Here is a 21,358-nt window from a genome sequence, read left to right as displayed (position 1 = left end):
GCCTTGCATATTATATCACATCACACTCTTGTATATGAAGTATGTCACTCTTTTATTACATTTTTTTTAAGACCAATGATTTTAAGGTCAGTAAGGTCAAAGAAACACATTTCAATAAGTAACACATTCTGTTTTTAGTCAATCTCAATTTCAAGACACAGTTTGATTTTTTTCTTTTTAATCTCCTGAGTTCATGTTGTTTTTGTAACTATGGGTTACAGTGAAAGATGTAGGGAGGTTACCTCGAATCTAAGAGTATATATGGACACAACTGAGCTGCTCTGAGTTTAGGGAGTTAAACTAGATGGGCATGTACTATATATACACCTTTCTTTCGATATTGGTCTCCACCAAGCCATAATTTACCTATATATAATATATACTTATAATTGCTTGCTTTTTTACAATTACAAACAAATTTATCTCAGCATCTTGGGCAGACGTGATGACTTCAAATGAAACTGACACTGAGGATGTGTTTCTCTGCTATCCACTCCTGCTGGATTCCTGTCCTAAAGTACAACGTCTTGCTGTAATTAAAGTAGCAATGTATGCTTTCTTGATGCTGATGATCCTCACAACAGTTTTTGGGAATCTGCTGATCATCATCTCCATCTCTCACTTCAAACATCTACAGTCTCCAACTCACATGATCGTTCAGTCTCTGGCAGCTTGTGATTGTCTGCTGGGCTCTTTGGTCATGCCGTACAGCATGGTGCGATCTGTTGAAGGCTGCTGGTATCTGGGAGATTTTGTGTGTAAAGTGCATTCTAGTTTAGACATGACCTTCTGTATCGCTTCCATACTGCATCTCAGTTTAATATCTGTTGACAGGTACTGGGCCATTTGTGATCCTTTAAGGTACAAAATGCGGGTCACAAACAACACTGTGACTGTATTTACTACCTTCACATGGCTGTTTTCATTTATGTACAGTTTTTATGTTGTGTTTTCAGGGGTGAACACAATTGGCCTGGAGTCATTTATCATGCAGGTTTACTGTGTGGGAAGTTGTGTTCTGTTTTTTAACAAACAGTGGGGTCTTATATGTCCAGTTCTTATATTTTTCCTTCCTGGCTCAATCATGGCCTCTCTGTATATAAAAATCTTCCATGTTGCACGAAAACATGCAAAGGTTATGTCAGAAAGAGTGACTGTGGCTACAGCAGGAGGGTTAAAGAGCCAACGCTCTGCACACAGAGAGAGAAAAGCAGCGAAAACTCTGGCCATTGTTATTGGTGTTTTTCTGTTTTGCTGGCTGCCTTATTTCATTGTTAATGCTCTTGACCCTTTTTTCAATTTTTTTTACTCCAGCTGATATTTTTGATGCTGTATTTTGGTTTGCATATTTTAACTCCACTTGTAACCCCTTAATCTATGGATTTTTCTACCCTTGTTTTCAGAATGCATTTAAGATTCTTATATCCACTTATATCTGTGGCATCAAAGATTCAAACACCTTGATTTATGAATGAATATACAGCACATTCATTACAGGCAATACATTGTGTAATTATTTTTAGTTATGTTATGCTGAAGCCATTTTGTAAATTTACTCTTATGTTTCTTATGTACTTTCTGCTTTTGGAAGCAGTGATTTTAATATTTTAAGTAATCAGGTGGGAAAAAATGGGCTGGGACATGACACATGCAGGGTTAAAATCAATGCTCAAAAAATGATTAAAATAGACATTTTCAAATAAATTGCAGAAATTTGTTTGCAGGCCTACAATGTTCAGATGTATATATATATTTCAGAATAGATCAACCTAAATAGCCTGCATTTTTGTGAAATTAACATTTTAAATTGATCTTAATATATTAAACTGACATTTTAATGGATTTACATTAAAATGGCCTCCATTTAAAAAAACATTCACATTTTGGCAATTTGTTTGATTTAAATTTCCTGATTTGTATCCTCAACTGAACAAGGGAAGCTGGCCACACTTACACGATCTGTTCAAAAATTTAAAAGAGAAAAAAGACATGATTGGTGGGAAATCACTTACAATTTGAAAGTTCATAGTCTGTGTAGTTACAAAGTGGCTTTGAATAGAGTTTTTGACAGTTACAAATATTTTTAGAACTATACTATTCTAAATATACTATTCTAAATCATTTGTAAAGAAGCTTTAATTAACCATTTTAGAGTGCATAATGTATGAGAATAGGCTAGCCTATATCTTTTATTGACTACTGATAAAGAATTCTGTGTCATCAGGTATATCAGTGAGAATGTGACTCGCGATAACACTCATTGAAAGAATATGTGGTTTTGTTTGGTTGGCAAATGTGGGCACCCACCAGCAGAAACATGAATCGCCGGCTGTGGGTGCAGTCAAGACCAGTCCTCCAAGATCATGGCTGCATTCAAAATCGCATACTCTCTTGAGTAATTATTATGAATAAGTTATTACTTTGCAGCCACTAGAAAAGTACTTATTTCATATGAATGTGTGTAGTATGAATATAATCTGGACCTACTAGCGTCAGTTGTGTCTCTTCACTGCCATTCACAAATCCTTTCCAGTGGCCTCATGGGATAGTAAAATGTACATCATGTGCACATTTCAGAATCACTGAAAATAATAGGTCATCCAGGTACTTTTTGAATACTCTTTTATGAGTACTGTGAATTCAGTCATACTTATTTTGTCACATACTGTTTTTTGCCTACTGTATTGTAGGGAGGTATGCGATTTCAGATGCAGCCCAAGGCCCAGACCCAAACCAAGACCATTCAAGGGCCACATAGTAAAATCTTCAGTGTTAAAAGTAGCCTACTGCTCAGATATGTGCTCAGAGTGCTAAAGTAACACTTAACCTGCGTCTCAATGTGCATACTATCCATCCTAAATAGTATGTGACATTAGTAATATTCTATACTATTTAGGGTGGATAGTATGCAAATTGGAATGCAGGGTGAATCAATGCTGGAGTTATGAGATAATTAAGCAATTAATCGAGTGATGATTGAATGTTAGTGATGAACACCTGCTGTTAACAAGCAGAATCAGAGAAGAAAAGTGGAAAAACAAATACAGAAAAAAGAGATGATGAGCAGAAACACAACTACAGCTGACAGCCAAGTATCCTTTCTGCTTTACATGAAATCAATTGCAAATAAAATAACACATTAGATCTCTCAAGAAGTCTTTTACTCTATGCTTTTATTTTTGCTGTTTTGTTGTGACTTAGTTACTTATTTTGTGATCTGTATATATCTTGTTGATAGACACCATTGTTGAGATTCATATGCTGATTCTTGATGTCTGTGTGTTTCTGAATGATGCAGTACTTCATGCTGTTTATGTTACTATGGGTTACATTGACAGATGTAGGGGGGTTAACTCAAACTTCTGAGAGTATATATGAACAAGACTGAACTGCTCCATTCAGAGAGTTAAGCTATATGGGCATGTACTATATATACATTCACCTTTTTTTGGATGTTGCCCTTTACAAACCTATCATTTACAAAATTATTTTGCTTATACTTTGCCTTTCTACAACTGAGGAATTTATCTCTGCATCTGAAGCAGACGTGATGACTTCAAATGAAACTGGCACTGAGAATGTGCTTCTCTGTTATCCACTCCTACTGGATTCCTGTCCTAAAGTACAACGTCTTGCTGTAGTTAAAGTGGCGATGTATGTTTTCATGGTGCTGATGATCCTCACAACAGTTTTTGGGAATCTGCTAATCATCATCTCCATCTCTCACTTCAAACATCTACAGTCTCCAACTCATCTGATCGTTCGCTCTCTGGCTGCCAGTGATTGTCTGCTGGGCTCTTTTGTCATGCCGTACAGCATGGTGCGATCTGTTGAAGGCTGCTGGTATCTGGGAGATGTTGTGTGTAAAGTACATTCTAGTTTAGACATGACTTTCTGTATCTCTTCCATACTGCATCTCAGTTTAATATCTGTTGACAGGTACTGGGCCATTTGTGATCCTTTAAGGTACAAAATGAGGGTCACAAACAACACTGTGACTGTATTTACTACCTTCACATGGCTGTTTTCATTTGTGTACAGTTTTTCTATTGTGTTCTCAGGAGTAAATGCAGTTGGACTAGAGATGCTTATATTACAGGTTTACTGTGTGGGAAGTTGTGTTCTGTTTTTTAACAAAGAGTGGGGTATTATATGTCCAATTCTCACATTCTTTCTTCCTGGGTCAATCATGACCTCTCTGTATATGAAAATCTTCCATGTTGCAAGAAAACATGCAAAGGTTATGTCAGAAAGAGTGACTGTGGCAGCAACAGGAGTGTTAAAAAGCCAAAGTTCTGCACACAGAGAGAGAAAAGCAGCAAAAACTCTGTCCATTGTCATGGGTGTTTTTTTGCTCTGCTGGCTGCCTATTTTTACTGCTGCTGCTCTCAATCCTTTTTTCAAATTTTTAACCCCCACTGATGTTTTTGATGCTTTGGTTTGGTTTGCATATTTGAACTCTACTTGTAATCCTTTGATTTATGGATTTTTCTACCCTTGTTTTCAGAATGCATTTAAGATTCTTATATCCATCTATATCTGTGGCATCAAGGATTCAGACACATTGACTTTTGAATGAACGCTGTTCACACTTATTTCAGACATCACAATAAAGTTTTTTTTTCCTGTAATTCCTTTATATCCTGTAGTTCATTTTTTTAAATTTGTCAGTAAACTTCTGGTTGTCATCGTGATACTAAAATCTGTTGCATGTGAAGCACTATGAGATCATAAAAGCTTATGAACATGTACCTGAAGTAAGTACCCATATGGATGAACAATGCTCAAAATGTACAACAAGTCTATGCAAAATGAGACCTTCATGTCTTATCCATTTTAAAGTATTTTCTATAATAGAAAAAGGGAATGGCTAGACACATTAGTTTACAAATACTAAACACCAGAAAAAGCATGCCAAAATGCAAAGCAAAATGGCTTACAGCACCTATAATCAGAGGTGGCCTCAGGGCACAAAATAAAACCAAACCTAACAAAAAGAATTGCTACCCCAAACTTATCCCAGTATTAAATATAAATGTAAGCAATATTTTTTTGTAGACTACCATTTTACCTGCTTCACTTATATGACAACACGGTAAAAAAAATGGCAAAAACAACAACAACAACAAAACATATCTGCTGCACAGCTGCTCGCTGTGTAGTCACCTATCACTATAATGAACCAGTTCTTTTTAATGGGTCAAAAACACACAGAACAACCCAGGGCGCAATTTTAGGGGGGATGGGGGGGGATGGCATCCGCCTTGTTGAAAAAAAAAATTACAAAAAGCATCCCCTCTGTAAAGCCACCTTTACCTTTATATTAATAGTGTTATGTATATTTTGTCAATCTTATCATGTAAACAAAATTTTAAAATTCTCTGTATGATAATTAACAAACTATAAATAACAGTGATTGACCAATCAGAACTCAGTATTGTAACGCGCTGCACACAGTCACGGCAGAGCTCTGATTCAAGCAAGCTTTTGTCCTTTTTAATGTTTGTTCAACAGGAATCAAGAGAATTGTTAAAATTAAAGGTGCTAAAGAGGATGTTTTGTTTTATACATTTTTGCAATATTATTTGAAACTGTCTTTACTAACTGATAAAAGACTATTTATTAGGTGCACTGAAAGGAATAATATTAACATACATCATCTGTGCACGAGGTAGGGCCTTAAAAACATTAAGGCGGGTGAGGACCTCCGCAACGTGTTGGCGATGTTCGGCCTGGCTCCGGGAGTAGATGAGTATATCGTCGATGTATACTTGGACGAACCGATGGAGAAACTCCCGGAGCACCTCATGGATGAAGTCCTGGAATGCGGAGGGGGCATTGACCAGGCCATACGGCATCACGAGGTACTCATAGTGGCCAGTAGGTGTAATGAAGGCGGTCTTCCACTCGTCCCCCTCACGTATCCGGATGAGGTTGTACGCGCTGCGGAGGTCCAACTTCGTGAATCACAGTGGCACCACGGAGATGTTCCAGGGCCGCTGGGACGAGAGGAAGGGGATATCTGAACTTTACGGTAATCTTGTTGAGTGAGCGGTAGTCGATACAGGGCCACAAGCCTCCGTCCTTTTTAGCCACAAAGAAGAAGCTGGAAGCAGCAGGGGAAGTAGACGGCCGGATGTATCCTTGAGCGAGGGCCTCCTTGATGTATTCCTCCATGGCCTTCTCCTCCGGGATGGATAAGGGGTAGATCTTACCCCTTGGCACTTGTTCACCCAGAAGCAGATCAATGGCACAGTCCCATGGCCGGTGTGGAGGCAGCTTGGAAGCCCTTTAAGGGCAGAAGACATCGCTGAAGGGGGCGTAACACTTGGGAATGTCGATGGAACGTCTCTCTACTGGACTCTCAATGGATGTTGCACAGATGGGAAGATCTGAAGGAGGAGTTCGTGGTACAGGAAGTTCAGCGAGGCATCGAGAGAAACAGGTTTCACCCCACTTCAGGATTTCGCCCGTTTTCCAGGAGATGGTGGGATTGTGCTGCTCCAACCAGGGGCACCCTAGAACCACGTCAGCGGTGGAATCCTCCAGAACCAGCAGATGTAATTCCTCTTGATGTAGAAGTCCTACTTGAAGCTTGAGTGGTCCTGCCACAGTTCGGACGTGCTTACGGCTGAGAGGCTTGCCAGTTATGGAGTTGATCTGGTAGATCGTCGGAGACGGAGAGGTCTTAAGACGAAGTTGCCGGCAGAGGGTGCCGGAGACGAAATTGCCAGCTGACCTTGAGTCGAGGAGCGCGACCACTGTAAGGGAGATATCAGTGGCAGTAAGATTGACGACAGTGGTGAGTGGTTTCATTTTCTGAATAGAAGGGATTATGGCACTCACCATGGGACGAGGAGGTCGTGTGGGGCACGCCGCAATAGCATGCCCGGGAGCGCCACAATACAAGCACAGGTTCAGGGTCAGCCGACGATGGCGCTCAGAGGGAGTTAAACGAGAATTCTCTACATCCATAGGTTCGTTGGCTGGTTCTGGGGAGCTGACGGGTTCGGATCGGCAGAGGAGCATGTTGGGAAGAGACTGGTCCTGGTGCTCTTGGAGGCACGCCTGCATACGAGTGGCGCAGCGGATGGAAAGCTGAATGAACTTCTCGAGGCCGATGGAATCCTCATATGCAGCGAGATGCAGCCGTACCCGAGGTTCCAGTCCTTGATGGTATGTGGTTATCAAAGCCTGTTCGTTCCATCCGCTAACAGCAGCAAGCGTTCTGAAGTGCAAAGCATAATCATAAATAGACATAGATCCTTGTTTAAGATTGTAAAGTTTCTCACCAGCAGATGAATCTGTAATCGGTTTCCCGAAAACTTCCCGGAAATGGGAAATAAAGGCAGGATATGATTGAGTGACAGCACCCTGTTGCGACCAGATGGAGTCTGCCCATTTTAATGCTTTGCCGCTTAACTGGGAGATGAGGAACGCTATCTTGGATGTATCACTCGGGTACAGGTGCGGCTGCATCTCCAGGACCAGTTCACACTGCAGCAGGAATCCGCTGCAGTCCTCCGCCGATCCTGAGTAGGGCGCTGGTTTGGCCATGGGACTGGCATACAACGGAGGTGAAGGAGAGCTGACGCTGACTGTGGTTCTCGCTGGTGCAGGTGAGGGAGAAGTGGCTGGAGATGGTGACGGTGGATTGGTGGGGGGTGTACGCCGAAGCGCATCCACCTTCTGTTCTCTCCCCCCCCCACGGCCCGCTCCTGAGGGCCGAGGACCCCGACGTCGTGGTGGTCGTCCTCTTCCTCGCGGTGCCGGTCTATCAGGGTGACTGTCGTGGAAAGTTTGAAGTAGGTTGGGATCAAGGATGTCGTTTCTTGGAACCCAGGAACGTTCCTCAGGGCTATAGCCTTCCCAATCGACCAGGTACTCCAGCTGACCACCACGGCGCCAGGAGTCCAAGATCTCGTGGACCTTGTATGCTGCACCGTCTTCCAGGATGAGTAAAAGGGGGGGTTCGGCGGGAGTCACGTCTGTTCTCTCCTCCCTGTGGAGAGAACAGAAGGGTGATAAGGCTTGAGGAGTGAGACGTGGAAAGTTGGGTGAATACGATACCCTTGTGGAAGTTGAAGTTGGTATGTGACCGGGTTGATCTGCTTGATGATGGGAAATGGGCCAATGAACCTGAGACTCAGCTTCTTGCAGGGCAGACGCAGTCTGATGTCCCGTGTCGACAGCCATACCTTCTGTCCGGGCTGGAAGACAGGGGTGTTGGAGCGCCGCAGGTCCGCTGCCATGCTCGTTGCAACTGGTGGTGGGCTGAGTCCCAGACCCGCTCGCTCTCTCGGAACCAGTAATCCACCACCGGAACGTTAGATGGTTCCCCGGTCCAGGGGAACAGTGGCGGTTGGTAGCCGAGTATGCACTGGAATGGAGTGAGTCCTGTAGTCGACTGCCGGAGAGAGTTCTGGGCATACTCAGCCCAACCCAAATACTGGTTCCAAGAGTCCTGGTGGTCATGACAGAAGGTACGGAGGAAGCGGCCGATCTCCTGGACCTTCCTCTCTGTCTGCCCGTTCGACTGCGGATGGTACCCCGATGTTAGACTGACGGCCACACCTAGGAGCGAGTGGAAAGCCTTCCATACTCGAGAGATGAACTGGGGTCCTCTGTCGGATACAATGTCCTCTGGGATTCCGAAATACCTGAACACGTGATTGAATAGCAGTTCTGCAGTTTCCATGGCTGTAGGTAACCCTCTCAGTGGAATGAGACAACAGGATTTGGAGAAACGATCTATGATGACTAGGATGCAGGTATTTCCGTCGGAAGCAGGAAGGTCCGTTATGAAATCCACTCCTAGGTGTGACCAAGGTCGGTTGGGAACGGGCAGAGGAAGGAGTTTCCTGGCTGGCAGATTAAGTGGACTTTTGGAGATGGCGCACTCCCTGCAGCCCTGCACGTACCTTCTGACATCGGCTGCCATCCCTGGCCATCAGAAGCGTTCTTTTAGCAATGAGAGGGTTTCATTGACCCCCGGGTGACCAGTGCCTAGTGACGTGTGAGCTGAGTGGAAAGTTGGAGTTCGTCGTGTCCGGGTGATGTAAAGCAAGCCAGGTGGACAGCCCAGCGGAGGGTTCGTGGAGGCATTGGAGGAGGGAATGGTCTTTTCTGACCATGTGATAGGGCTTACAATGAGAGAGCTCGGGATGATAGGCCCAGGTTCTTCCGACTTCTCTTCAGGAGCATGAAGACGGGAGAGAGCATCCCCTTTTACATTCTTTGAGCCGGGTCGATAGGAAATGGTGTAGTTGAACCGAGAGAAGAACATGGCCCAACGAGCTTGTCTTGGTTTCAACCTTTTGGCGGCACGGAGATATTCAAGGTTTTTATGATCTGTAAGGACCAGGAACGCATGCTTGGCTCCCTCCAGCCAATGCCTCCACTCTTCCAGAGCAAGCTTCACAGCGAGGAGTTCCCTGTCACCGATGTCGTAGTTGACTTCCGCCAGGCTGAGCTTGCGGGAGAAGAAGGTGCATGGATGGAGTCTACTTGGAGTCCCCTGCTGCTGTGACAACACCGCTCCCACTCCGGTGGTAGAGGCGTCCACCTCCACAATGAAGGGCAGCTCTGGATCGGGGTGGACGAGTAAGGGAGCGGTAGTGAAGGCTTCCTTGAGGCAGTTGAAGGCGTTGGTGGCAGCTGGTGTCCAGGACAGAGACTTGGGCTTATTTCTGAGTAGACTGGTGAGAGGATGAGTGATGGAGCTGTAGTTCTTGATAAACCGGCGGTAGACGTTAGCGAATCCAAGGAAGCATTGTAGTTCTTTGATGGTTGTGGGTTCTGGCCAGGTGGTGATGGATTCCACCTTCCTCTCGTCCATCCGGATGCCACTGTGGTCAATGATGTATCCCAGGAATGATACTGTAGACTGATGGAAGGAGCACTTTTCTGCTTTGAGGAACAGGTGGAATTGACGGTGGAATTTTTAAGGTAGGGCCTTAAAAATCATTGCGTAAATGATTAGCCCTCTGGCTTGTCAATCACTGCCATTACGTTCCTTGTGCGAGACATGCGCGGCTGCGCTCTCCAGTAACTTTACACACTCTACAGGCGCCACATGCAATGTTTTTGTCAGGAGACAGGAGTAACAACTGCAGATTATGAGTTACCTGCGGTGAGTCCGACATAATGAATCCACTAACACGACACAGCGAATGCTGGTGGTAAACACTCGTGTTCCAATACTCGTGCACGAGTTTTGGGAGGCTTTCCCTCGAAATGAGCTGTGAAGGAGGGGGGTTGTTCTTACGCATGCGCTCATTTAAAAAACTCACTAACAGTCTTTGGTTTCTCAGTTGACGAAAAGATCCTCTTTAGCACCTTTAATCCATCTTTTGACATTGTTTAAAAAGAAGAGAACAGAAGGTGTGATATTACTTTGATTAGTGTTTTAAGAACACTCCCCTGACACATTAGAACGAATAAACACAGATATGGGCAATCAGCATATGAATCTCAACAATGGTGACAACAAAATATTCAGGCAGATCAACTCTGGACATCACAAAAAGACAGAACAAAAACCACAGCAAAAAATAAAAGCAAATAGTTAGAATTAAAGAAAATAATTTTGTACTAATAATTTTGAAAATAGTTTTGTAATATTGTTCCCGGCATGCACTGCGGTATGACACTTTTGATCGTCACCTTTGTTGAGATTCATGTGATAATTCTTGATGTCTTTGTGTGTCATCTTAGAATTTTTTTTTTTTTTTAATCTTCTGTTCAGTTTTGTTCCATTATGCCATTTTGTTTTGGTTATGAGATTTCAATGATGGTCAGTTTTGTTCCTTTATAAGATTTTAGTTATGGTCGGATTTGTTTGGTTATGAGATTTCAATGACTGTCAGTTCTACCAGAAAGACTCAAGAGGCAAGATAACGTAACAATATTTATTAACAATCAGCAAGCAAAATATTGTAAGAAAGTTCTTTGGCATAGGCCCCGTCCATAGCTCATATCCTAAAAGGTTGTGGACTCTGCATTTCCTGCCTGAAGATGAAGGCAGGGGCATAGCCGGCCCCCTGGGAGGTATGGACAGGGACCATCTTGGTGGTGGTGGGGAGGATGGAGGTGAAGGCTGGCGTCAGCATCTGTGGACTCAAACATGTGTCAGCAATCTTTTAAACTCCAAGTGTAAGATAATGATTGGGTAGATCTAAACTAATAGGTGGCGTAACATTGAGTCTTCCTGGCAGAACTTACTCTAGAGCTTTCATTTTTGTTCCTTTACGAGATCTCAGTGGTTGACGGTTTTGTTTTGTTATGAGATTTCAATGACGGTTGGGATTTGTTTTTTATTTTACAAGATTTCAAAGACATTTGGTTTTGTTTTGTTAGGATATTTAAATGATGATCAGTTTTGTTTCATTACAAGATTTAAATGGCGTTCAGTTTTCATTGTCATTCAGTCAAATTTTCATTTGTTCAGTTACGAGAACTCAATACGGTATGTTTTGTTCTTTTATGAGATTTCAATGAAGGCCTATTTTGCTGGGTTATGAGATCTCAGTGACGGTTGGTTTTCAGTGTCAATCGGTTTTACAAGATTTCAGTGACGTCTGTTTTATTCGATTATGAGATTTCAGTGATGGCTGATTTTGTTCGGTTACAAGATCTCAATGACAGTCAGTTTTGTTCAGTTACGAGATCTCAATAAGGTATGTTTTGTTCTTTTACAAGATTTTAATGACAGTTGGTTATATTCCTTTTTGAGATTTCAATAACAGTCGGTTTTGCTGGGTTATAAGATTTTAATAACGTCCATTTTTGTTTTGTTGCGAGATTTCAATGACAGTCTGTTTTGTTCCTTAAAGCCGTGCACAAACTTAACGATTGTAAGGCCGATTATGAATGTAAATTGATACTTATGACTGATCTCGCTCAAATGCGTCCAGTTAGAGCCAGTTGCGTTCAGTTGGTGTTCAAATTCCATGTGTAAGTATTTAAATCTGCTTCAGTCGCAGGAAACAATCGCTGTCTGTTGAGCACAGTCTTAGAATGTTTTAGCAAGTCATTAAATGTGTTCCCGGCTTTACAAGATTTCAAAGATGGACTATTCCGTTTTTTTCTATTCCGAGATTTTAATGATGGTGGGTTTTGTTCTTTTATGAGATTTCAAAGACGGTTTGTTTCCATTACAAGATTTTAATGATGACTAGCTTTGTTTCACTGTAAGTTTTCAATGATGGTTAATTTTGTTTATTTCTGTTCTCTTTTTTCCTTCAGTGATTCTGCTTGTTAACAGGCTTGTTAATGCTAAGATGATTCTATAAATAATATTGTAACATAGTTTTTATGTATGGGAAGAAGGAGGCGGGAACCGGCAAACATTCAACATAACTTTAATATAAAATAAACAAAGAACAAAACTACAGTAATGCCGGCAGACCCTCACGGACGTCTGTCGGTCACACAAACATAATAAAACATCAAATAAAGTCCAGGCCTGGTCCTCTCTCGTCCTTCACTGTCGTTGTTCCTCCTTTTATGCTTCCGGAGCTCCTCTGTGAGAGATTCAAGGCCGTTCCCTCACGGCTCTCACCCGCCCTGCTCGTCACAAATATATACAAAGTTGTGGCTCAGATAAGGTCCAGTTTTGGTTTATTTCTTTGATCTTGGCTGACATGTGGCATTGTTATGGCCTGCTTGTGGCTCACCATATGTGGCCCAGATCATCATACCACGCATGGCAGATGTGGGCTGGATTTGGGCCGGCACAAAGTTGCTATCTGGGAAGTGTCATTTGGAACACATTTATAGAGTTATTTTTATTAAAAATATATGTTGAAAATGATTAAACACTTCAGTGCCCTCCAAAGACACTATTTTAGGTAGCCTATATAAAGGGATGGATTGTATGTGTGTGTGTGAGAGAGAGAGAGAGAGAGAGAGAGAGAGTCTAGTGGTCACTCCAATACTACAATGATATAAACAATTTAATGAATAAGTCCTATTTTACTACTTTTTAAACCAATAAATAAAAATGTCCCCAACCCCGTTTAGTAATATCTTTCAGGAGCTAGGGGGCAACCTTAACCTCCATTACAGGACAGAAAGTTTTTTATTTTCATTTTAATCTCTTGAGTTCATGTTGTTTTTGTAACTATGGGTTACATGGACAGTTGTAGGGGGTTACCTCAAATCTGAGAGTATATATGAACAAGACTGAACTGCTCTGAGTCCAGTTAACAAATTAGTCTATATTGTGTGGGCATGTACTGTATTTATATTCATCTTTCTTTGGATATTTGTCTTTACCGTATCATTATTTATGAAATAATTCTGAGCTCAATTTGGTCAATTTTTGTGTGTCTTTTTACATTTACCAAATTAATACTGTATTTTATTCCTGCATATAAGTCATTATCTGGGGCAGACGTGATGATTTCAAATGAAACAGACGTTTACTCTGAGAATGTGTTTCTCTGCTATCCACTCCTGCCAGACTCCTGTCCAAGAGCTCATCGTCTTGCTGTCCTTAAAGTGGCAATGTATGCTTTCATGGTGCTGATGATCCTCACAACAGTTTTTGGGAATCTGCTGATCATCATCTCCATCTCTCACTTCAAACAGCTGCAGTCTCCAACTCACATGATTGTTCAATCTCTGGCAGCTTGTGATCGTCTGCTGGGCTCTTTTGTCATGCCGTACAGCATGGTGCGATCTGTTGAAGGCTGCTGGTATCTGGGAGATTTTGTGTGTAAAGTGCATTCTAGTTTGGACATGACCTTCAGCATTTCTTCTAAAATGCATCTCGGGTTAATATCTGTGGACAGGTACTGGGCCATTTGTGATCCTTTAAGGTACAAAATGAGGGTCACAAACAACACTGTGGCTGTATTTAGTACTTTCGCATGGATGTTTGCATTTCTCTACAGTTTTTCTATTGTGTTTTCAGGGGTGAACACACTTGGCTCGGAGTCATTTATCATGCAGGTTTACTGTGTGGGAAGTTGTGTTCTGTTATTTAACAAACAGTGGGGTCTTATTTGCTCACTTCTCACATTCTTCCTTCCCGGAACAATCATGAGCTCTCTGTATATGAAAATTTTCTGTGTTGCAAGAAAACATGCAAAGGTTATGTCAGAAAGAGTGACTGTGCCAGCAGCAGGAGGGTTGAAGAGCCAAAGCTCTGCTCAAAGAGAAGGAAAAGCAGCTAAAACTCTGGCCATTGTCATGGGTGTTTTTTATCTCTGCTGGCTGCCTTTTTTTACCGCCACTGCTGTTGATCCTTTCCTCAATTTTATGACTCCTGGTGATGTTTTTGATGCTTTGGTTTGGTTTGGTTTGGATACTTTAACTCCACCTGTAATTCACTGATCTATGGTTTTTTCTACCCTCGCTTTCAGAAGGCTTTTAAGATTCTCATATCCACTTATCTCTGTGGCTTCAATGACTCAAACACCTTGATACTTGAATGAATATTGTCATATTAACTTTTATGCATCTTTTAATGCTAGTCTATTAATAAATAATTATAATTTAGTTTATTAAATGTAAACATGTTAATGCTATTGTAAGAAATTATTTGATATGGCATGCATTTTCCTCTCCAGTCTAACCATCCCAAATGCTAGACAATATTGTTTTAAAATTGAATCAGGACAAGACTGAAATATCAACTTTGGGTGAGAAAAACAAAGGGAAGTGTGTTATTTTGATTCAGATACTAAAACTAAAGTATGACTGGACAGGCTAGTCTTCATTACTCATGTGCATCAGTGACACTGACTCACTGGTTGTCCTTCCTTGCACCAATCTTGATAGTTACTAACCACCTTGCTTCCTAATATGTCTTACCCCTCGACAGGTGCCATTGTAATGATAAGCCTATAATCAAAGTTATTCACTTTACCTGTCAGTGATTTTAATGTTGTGGCTATTTAGAGTAATGTTTGACAAAATTATGAATGTAAAAGTCTTTTTTTCCATCTGGTGGATTGGAAAATATATGATACTTTGAATGTATCTGTTAAAACAACAGAATGCTATCAATATCTTTCTCTGTCCACTGATTAAAACAATATGATTTGGATCATCTCCTGGACCAAAAAGGGTAAGAAAGTGACAAAGAAAAACCTATGGTTAAGGGTAATGGGTAACATGGATAACTATGGTTTCACTTCCTTTATCTCTGTATTTCAGTTTTATGTTATTTTTTTGTTTGTTTTTTTGTTTTGTTTTTTTGCTATATTTATCTGCTGCTAATAAAATTAGTTTTGAATAGGCTATATATACAACTTATCCCTAAGCTGTATAAATGTACAAATGCAATTTAAAAAACCTTCTCTTTTAGAAGCCTAGTAGTGAAAAAATAGCCACAGACACATTGCCATGTTGATTTATTCATCATTTATTCATAAAATAGCCAAAAGGACTATTTTAGGCATAGGCATTTAGTGTTTTTTTTTTTTTGTGTGTGTTGAGTGTTATATTTAGAGTATTTTTTTCTCTTGTGAATGAACATTTTTATATCCACCACCCTCACACAGCGTCTCGACTGACAGGGAGGACAGCAAAGTCTTCGGATGGGGGGTTTGAAATAGCAGCGACAATGGGTTTTATGTTCCTGGAGAGAAAGAGAGTATAAATCTATTTTTTCCATTTTGTTTCTGTGAATATAAATCAAAATTTACTGAAGATATTTGATCTTTGCAAAGTTTCTGATGTTTCTGTGTTTCAAAACACTCATCTCAAGAACAGCCCATTTTGACAAGATTGCAATAGGCTGCCAGCAATAAATATTTTTTTAAATATTATTTAAACAGCACTATTTATATGGTAACTAGACACATTTAAATTTACATATGTACAGACTCAACAAAAATCATTTAATTACTACACAATTTAAATAATTTGATTGAAAATGCTTTCACTTCAAATAATATTCATACCCGTTATATTTGATTGTGTAAGGGCCGCCCAATTGTACCAACGACAGTTGCCAATCTCTGTGTGGCCAGTTGCAATGATTAATTTTACTTTGCATTGCTTGCGTATGCAAAATGAAGAGATTTTTCGATGAGAGATCCTCTTTGTGTCTTGACCCAAAAGTATGCAGTCTGGAGGCATTTCTAGTTTTCTGCATGAGAGAGAGACATAAAGATTTGTACACTTATTTTTCAAATATTAACATTTTAATATATCAATTTTATATACAGTGCCCTCCACAAATATTGGCACCCTTAGTAAATATGAGCAAAGGTGGCTGTGAAAATAAATCTACATTGTTTATCCTTTTGATCTTTCATTAAAATAATTAACACAATTCTAACCTGTCATCGAAGTAAAACAATTGAAAGTGGGGGAAACTCACATTATGAAATAAATGTTTTTCTCTGATACATGTTTGCCATAATTATTGGCACCCCTGGAAATTCTTCTGAGTAAAATATCTCTGAAGTATATTCCCATTCATATTTACATTTTTTAGCACACCATGGTGATCATGAACATGAAATTGTCCAGCCATGACTTCCTGTTCCACAGGAGTATAAACATGAGGAAACACAAAGGCCAAATTCCCTTAATCATTCATCACAATAAGAAAAACCAAAGAATATAGTTCTGATGAGAAAGATCAAATGGATAAACAATGCAGATTTATTTTCACAGCCACCTTTGCTCATATTCACCAAGGGTGCCAATATTAGTGGAGGGAATATATATATATCTATATCTATCTATATATATATATATATATATATAGATATATATATAGATATATATATATTCTTTAAAAAAAAAAAACATTTAATGTACATTTATACACTATACACGTTGTCTATTACCCTGGCCTTGTGGGTCTCAGTGGAGGGTGGGGTTCTCTCCATCTTTTTCCTATGCTTTGCATAAATTATGGGAATAACTTTGATTAAACTAAACAATTTGAAAAGGTTCGGTCTATAAATGCAATAATAAGCATTTTCAGAAACTCGGTTCAATGAGATGACCCTTCAACCATGAAAAGTAAATTTAAAAGTTTAAAAATGAATAACCCTAAAAGCTTGATTATTTCCTCAGCAATTTTATGGATGTGTTCAATCACTGTAGTAGCCTACTATGTTAGTCTTAATCAACTACGTTGTCTTAATCAAATAGGCCTATATTCATTCCAAAAGCAAACAAACAAGCAGTGCTAATATACACTCATGGTGTGCTATATACTACTAAAACATCATGGTCCTAACCTTTATCTCCATACTGATTCTGAGAACCTCTAAATGTGAAAAGAGTCCCTATAATGAACAATAATAATGAACACCCTACTGAACAATAATAGTTAAAGTGGCATTTTAAAAACATTTCTGTCTAAAACACTAACTAATAATTTAAGTAAGTGTTGAAAGTTCTTACCAAAGCTTTAAAAACCATTTCTGCACCCCTTCACGTGATCCAGACCAACAATTATAACACCTGAAAATTACATGTGGAACGTGACAATTATTTAATATCATTTTATGTGGTAAAAAGTTAATACAATTTAGCTGTGAGTTATTCTACAAAACACCTGCAATGTTTTATTATAATTATTATTATATAATATTAAACAACTTACAAGGTGTTGTTGTGGGCAAGACAAGATCTCTCTTCCAGTAGCTGCAGATCGATGGGCATTATAGAGAACTGTAACCATGCCAATTGTGTTACAGCTGTCCCTCAATTATTTGTAGATAGAAAGTTCTCAAGTTTTTCTCAATATTTTAATAGTTTTTAAATCCCTGCTCCTGGAGCACTGCAAAGTTTAAATCCAACCTGCTTCAGCTTTTAAATTTCAGGTGCTCCAGGGTTTTAAATTTCAGGTGCTTTCAGATGGTTGAAGCTTAACTCTGCAGCACAGTGGGTCAATAATAAATAACAATTGATAAAATTAAATTAATTTTATTATAGAATGTAACTGTAAGCAGCAAAGTCAATTACTGCTTGTTAATGGATGTGCACATCACTGCAATGTTCATGCAGATGTTAATATGCTCACATAGTCATAGATTTATTTTACCGTAACTGTTCTTCATTTTGTGTAAGCAAGAATCCAAACAAACAGTCAATAAATCCATAATTTTAAAAATAAATATATTTTATTATATTATTACTTTTACATAGAATTTAGAATTATTACTTTTATATAGAATATTTTCTACATCTAGAATATTTTATTTTATTACATTTCAATTTTAATTGAAACTAATTTTGATTCATCATCATCACTTTTTTGGTAATAATAATTTGCCAAAGAATAAGTATTGATTACTAATCCTAATATTCCATAAATTATTATTTTGACAATTGCAAAATAAAATTTTTGTGATAAATCCTGCTCAATAGTAAAATTCAGTATTAAAGAAACAATAATTGTAAAAAATGAACTCAAAATTTTTTTTAAAACAAAAAGATTTAATTTCCATTTTTGAGGAATGTCTCTTGGTATATTGACATTATCATCAACATCATCACTATAATTATTTTGGTAAAACTTATTGACCAAATAATTAATAATAAGTTCTGATATTATAATTAGAATTTGCATAATTATTTTGTTTTCTGATACTTTTAGCTCATCAATAGTAGTTTCCAATAATAATAATAATAATATTTCCAGTAATAAATGCTTATATCTGTGAAATAACTTCTTCAATAATTGAGAATTAATAATTGGAATTACTCTAGTAATGTTGGCATCCTCATGAACATAATTTGTGTTTAACTTCTTATTAGTATTTTTTTGGTAAAAATTTACCAGATAATTAGTAAGAAAATGTAACATTATATAAATTATAATTTTGACCATTTGTTTAAGATAATAATTTTCTTCTAGATAATCAATATATTCCTGCATTTTAAAATTTTCATTTATGATAAATAATGTTAATATTTGAGGGAAGTCTGCAGTACCCATCTGAAAAACAAAAAACAAAAGATGTTAAATATCACTTTAGTTCTATCTTAGGAAATGTAACAATGTAATTTATTTATGTAAAATTGTATGTGTACTAAAATCATACCTTTTTTGGGTTCTGCAGCAACTTGTGCTGGATGTCTTGGTGATTTATAGAGGATGTGAACCAGTCATTTTTCGTGGGTTGTACATGGGAGGGGGGGGAGGGGGGGAGTAAAATTAGACTTGCTTTTGATAAGATAAGAACATGAGGAAATGTGTTATAGAAAAAAAGTGAAGACATGACCTTGGTATAACCTTGCGTAATCAATTTTTTTTAGTCTTATTAGGGCCAGAGCACCGATGTTGTAAGGACCCTATTGTAATTGTTCAGTAAATTATTATTATTCTCCAAAATGAATTGCATTTTTGAAGGCCTAAACATGCTTGAAGACTCATGAAACTTTGCACACGCATCAGAAGTGGTGAAAATGTATGTATGATGTGGGTTTCAGAATTAGGTGTGGCAAAATGGCTCGATAGCGCCACCTACAAGATTTCAATTAAGAGTCCTTCGCGCTACATTTCATGGACAAATATGAAATTCAGTACACGCATGTAACTGCCCAATACTTGCAAAAAAAAGTCCCTGGGTGCAAAATCTGAAAACCCAACAGGTAGTGAGATATTTAGAATTTTCTCTGCACAATTTTTGCTGTTTTTACCATTTCCATACGTTGTATATTAACAAATTCCTCCTAGAGCTTTAATCAGATCATCATCATATTTGGTCAGTCTAATGTAAAGGCCTTTGCAATGTTAAATTGTGAAGATCTTGAGTTTTCGTTGGAGGGGTTGTCTGTGGCGGCCTGACAAATCTCGATGTTTCGCCATGAAAGAGGAATCTGTTGTAACTCAGGCATACAGTGTCCGATCTGCCCCAAACTTCACATGTGTGATAAGAGTCCTGGCCTGAAGACATCTATATGACAATATTCAGTTAGTCATAGTGCCACCTGCTGGCAACAGGAAACACCTACTGTTCACCGTTTTCCCAAGGCCACCTGGTGGCGGTGGCCCCGGGTGCTAGAGCCCTTTCATCACAGCTTGCAGCTTTAATTAAATATTATTTTTGAATTGACTAGGTTGATTTAGGTGTTATCACAAGAAGCAAGGTTTACCAGACAAAACATTTTATTGTAACTAGAGGATGTCCCTTACACAAATGTACCCTAAATAGATGTTTAAAAATGTGGGTTTAAAATTCATCTTAATGGCTGTCAACATTCATCACTTTAATGAACAAACGTCTTTTGTTTCAAGAAAGTGAAAGTATTCATGCATTAAAACTTTTTCAATCAATCAATCACTCACCTTGCTGTTCAGAGGAAACTATGCCTTCAGCAGTTTCTATAATTAGTGTGTTTACCTGAAATGTCTGAAACCACATTACTTGAAAACAAGTTCTCTTGTTAGCCTGAAACTAAAACAACATTCCATAGGCCATTCCCTAGAAGTGACAAGTAGGCTGATCTTATGGCTAATGGCATGAATGAGACCAGACTGGAGTCCCTTTGAACCAACAGCTTTTATGTGTTTTGAGCATATGCACAGTCCACTTCATAGCAATTCTAACAGTGCTTTCATGAGATGATTTTCTAAGACAAAAAAAAAAAAAAAAAAATTGTGTGAGACAGTATTATGTGCTAAACCACAAATTATTTGTGGTTTCCTTTCAGCTATAAAATTGATGTAAAAACAACAACAACAACAACAACCCGAATATTTATAAAAAGATTGATGAAGCCAATTTGTTGGGGATTATTAAATATAAATTTCATGTACAGTTTTGTAACACTAATTCCCATTCAGTTGGTCACGTTCGACGTACGTCGGACAGACCGACGAATAGGAATCTCGCTAGAGAGGCCAATCTACTTCGAGTGTAACTAAAATGAGCCAATGCACATTGGCATGCAATCATATGCATCAGCTGCTCTCCTCGCAGCGTGGGTATATAATGAGCAGCAGGTGCGTTGCATCTTCAGCTTTTCGCTTCGGAGCTGAACGGTGTTTGTTCCTGTTCTCTGCAAGCAAGTGTCTGCTAAAAGACGAGTCAAGCTTTTTGGTTGAACTTCTCTTTTTTCAGAGTGCGGGCGAACAGCACAGCAGCGGGGTCGAAGTCCTCTCTTTATTTTCTGTTTTTTGTTTCGTTTGCCATTATTGAGCAAATGGCTGTTTTGACAGAGTCAAAAGGCTGTTCTCATGGCCGGTACGGTGCGCTTTTGAGCGCTGAAAAGCCATTTTTACGGCTGGTAAGAGTGAGCGCCTTCAAAGAGAGAGAGCACACGACAGGCTGCACACAATCCCTGTCTGTGTTGCGACGGCCGTTCCCCTGCGTGCTTCAGCACTTTAAAAGAGTAAAGTCCCTAAAAGAGCTTACACAAGTAGAGCTTGCGTCTT

General features: G+C 39.2%; 2 protein-coding genes and 1 pseudogene across 2 annotated transcripts; all 3 read left to right on the top strand.

Annotated features, from left to right (window-relative positions):
• The first annotated feature begins 306 nt into the window (after positions 1–306).
• On the top strand, positions 307–1,475 carry LOC125278825 (trace amine-associated receptor 4-like). Its single transcript, XM_048208156.1, is given in 2 exon segments — positions 307–1,300; positions 1,302–1,475. Coding segments are annotated over 2 exon segments (1,029 nt in total). The 5' UTR covers positions 307–445.
• Positions 1,476–3,416: 1,941 nt separating this feature from the next.
• On the top strand, positions 3,417–4,579 carry LOC125278775 (trace amine-associated receptor 4-like). Its single transcript, XM_048208110.1, has one exon. The coding sequence runs from the start codon at positions 3,422–3,424 to the stop codon at positions 4,577–4,579; it is 1,158 nt and encodes a 385-aa protein (XP_048064067.1). The 5' UTR covers positions 3,417–3,421.
• Positions 4,580–13,216: 8,637 nt separating this feature from the next.
• Positions 13,217–14,441, top strand: LOC125278774 (annotated as a pseudogene).
• Positions 14,442–21,358: the final 6,917 nt, after the last annotated feature.

This window comes from Megalobrama amblycephala, linkage group LG11, assembly GCF_018812025.1.
Source record: "Megalobrama amblycephala isolate DHTTF-2021 linkage group LG11, ASM1881202v1, whole genome shotgun sequence".
NCBI classification, from domain to species: domain Eukaryota; kingdom Metazoa; phylum Chordata; class Actinopteri; order Cypriniformes; family Xenocyprididae; genus Megalobrama; species Megalobrama amblycephala.
Note: the sequence above shows the minus strand (reverse complement) of the source record. Positions and strands in the feature narration are given on the sequence as shown.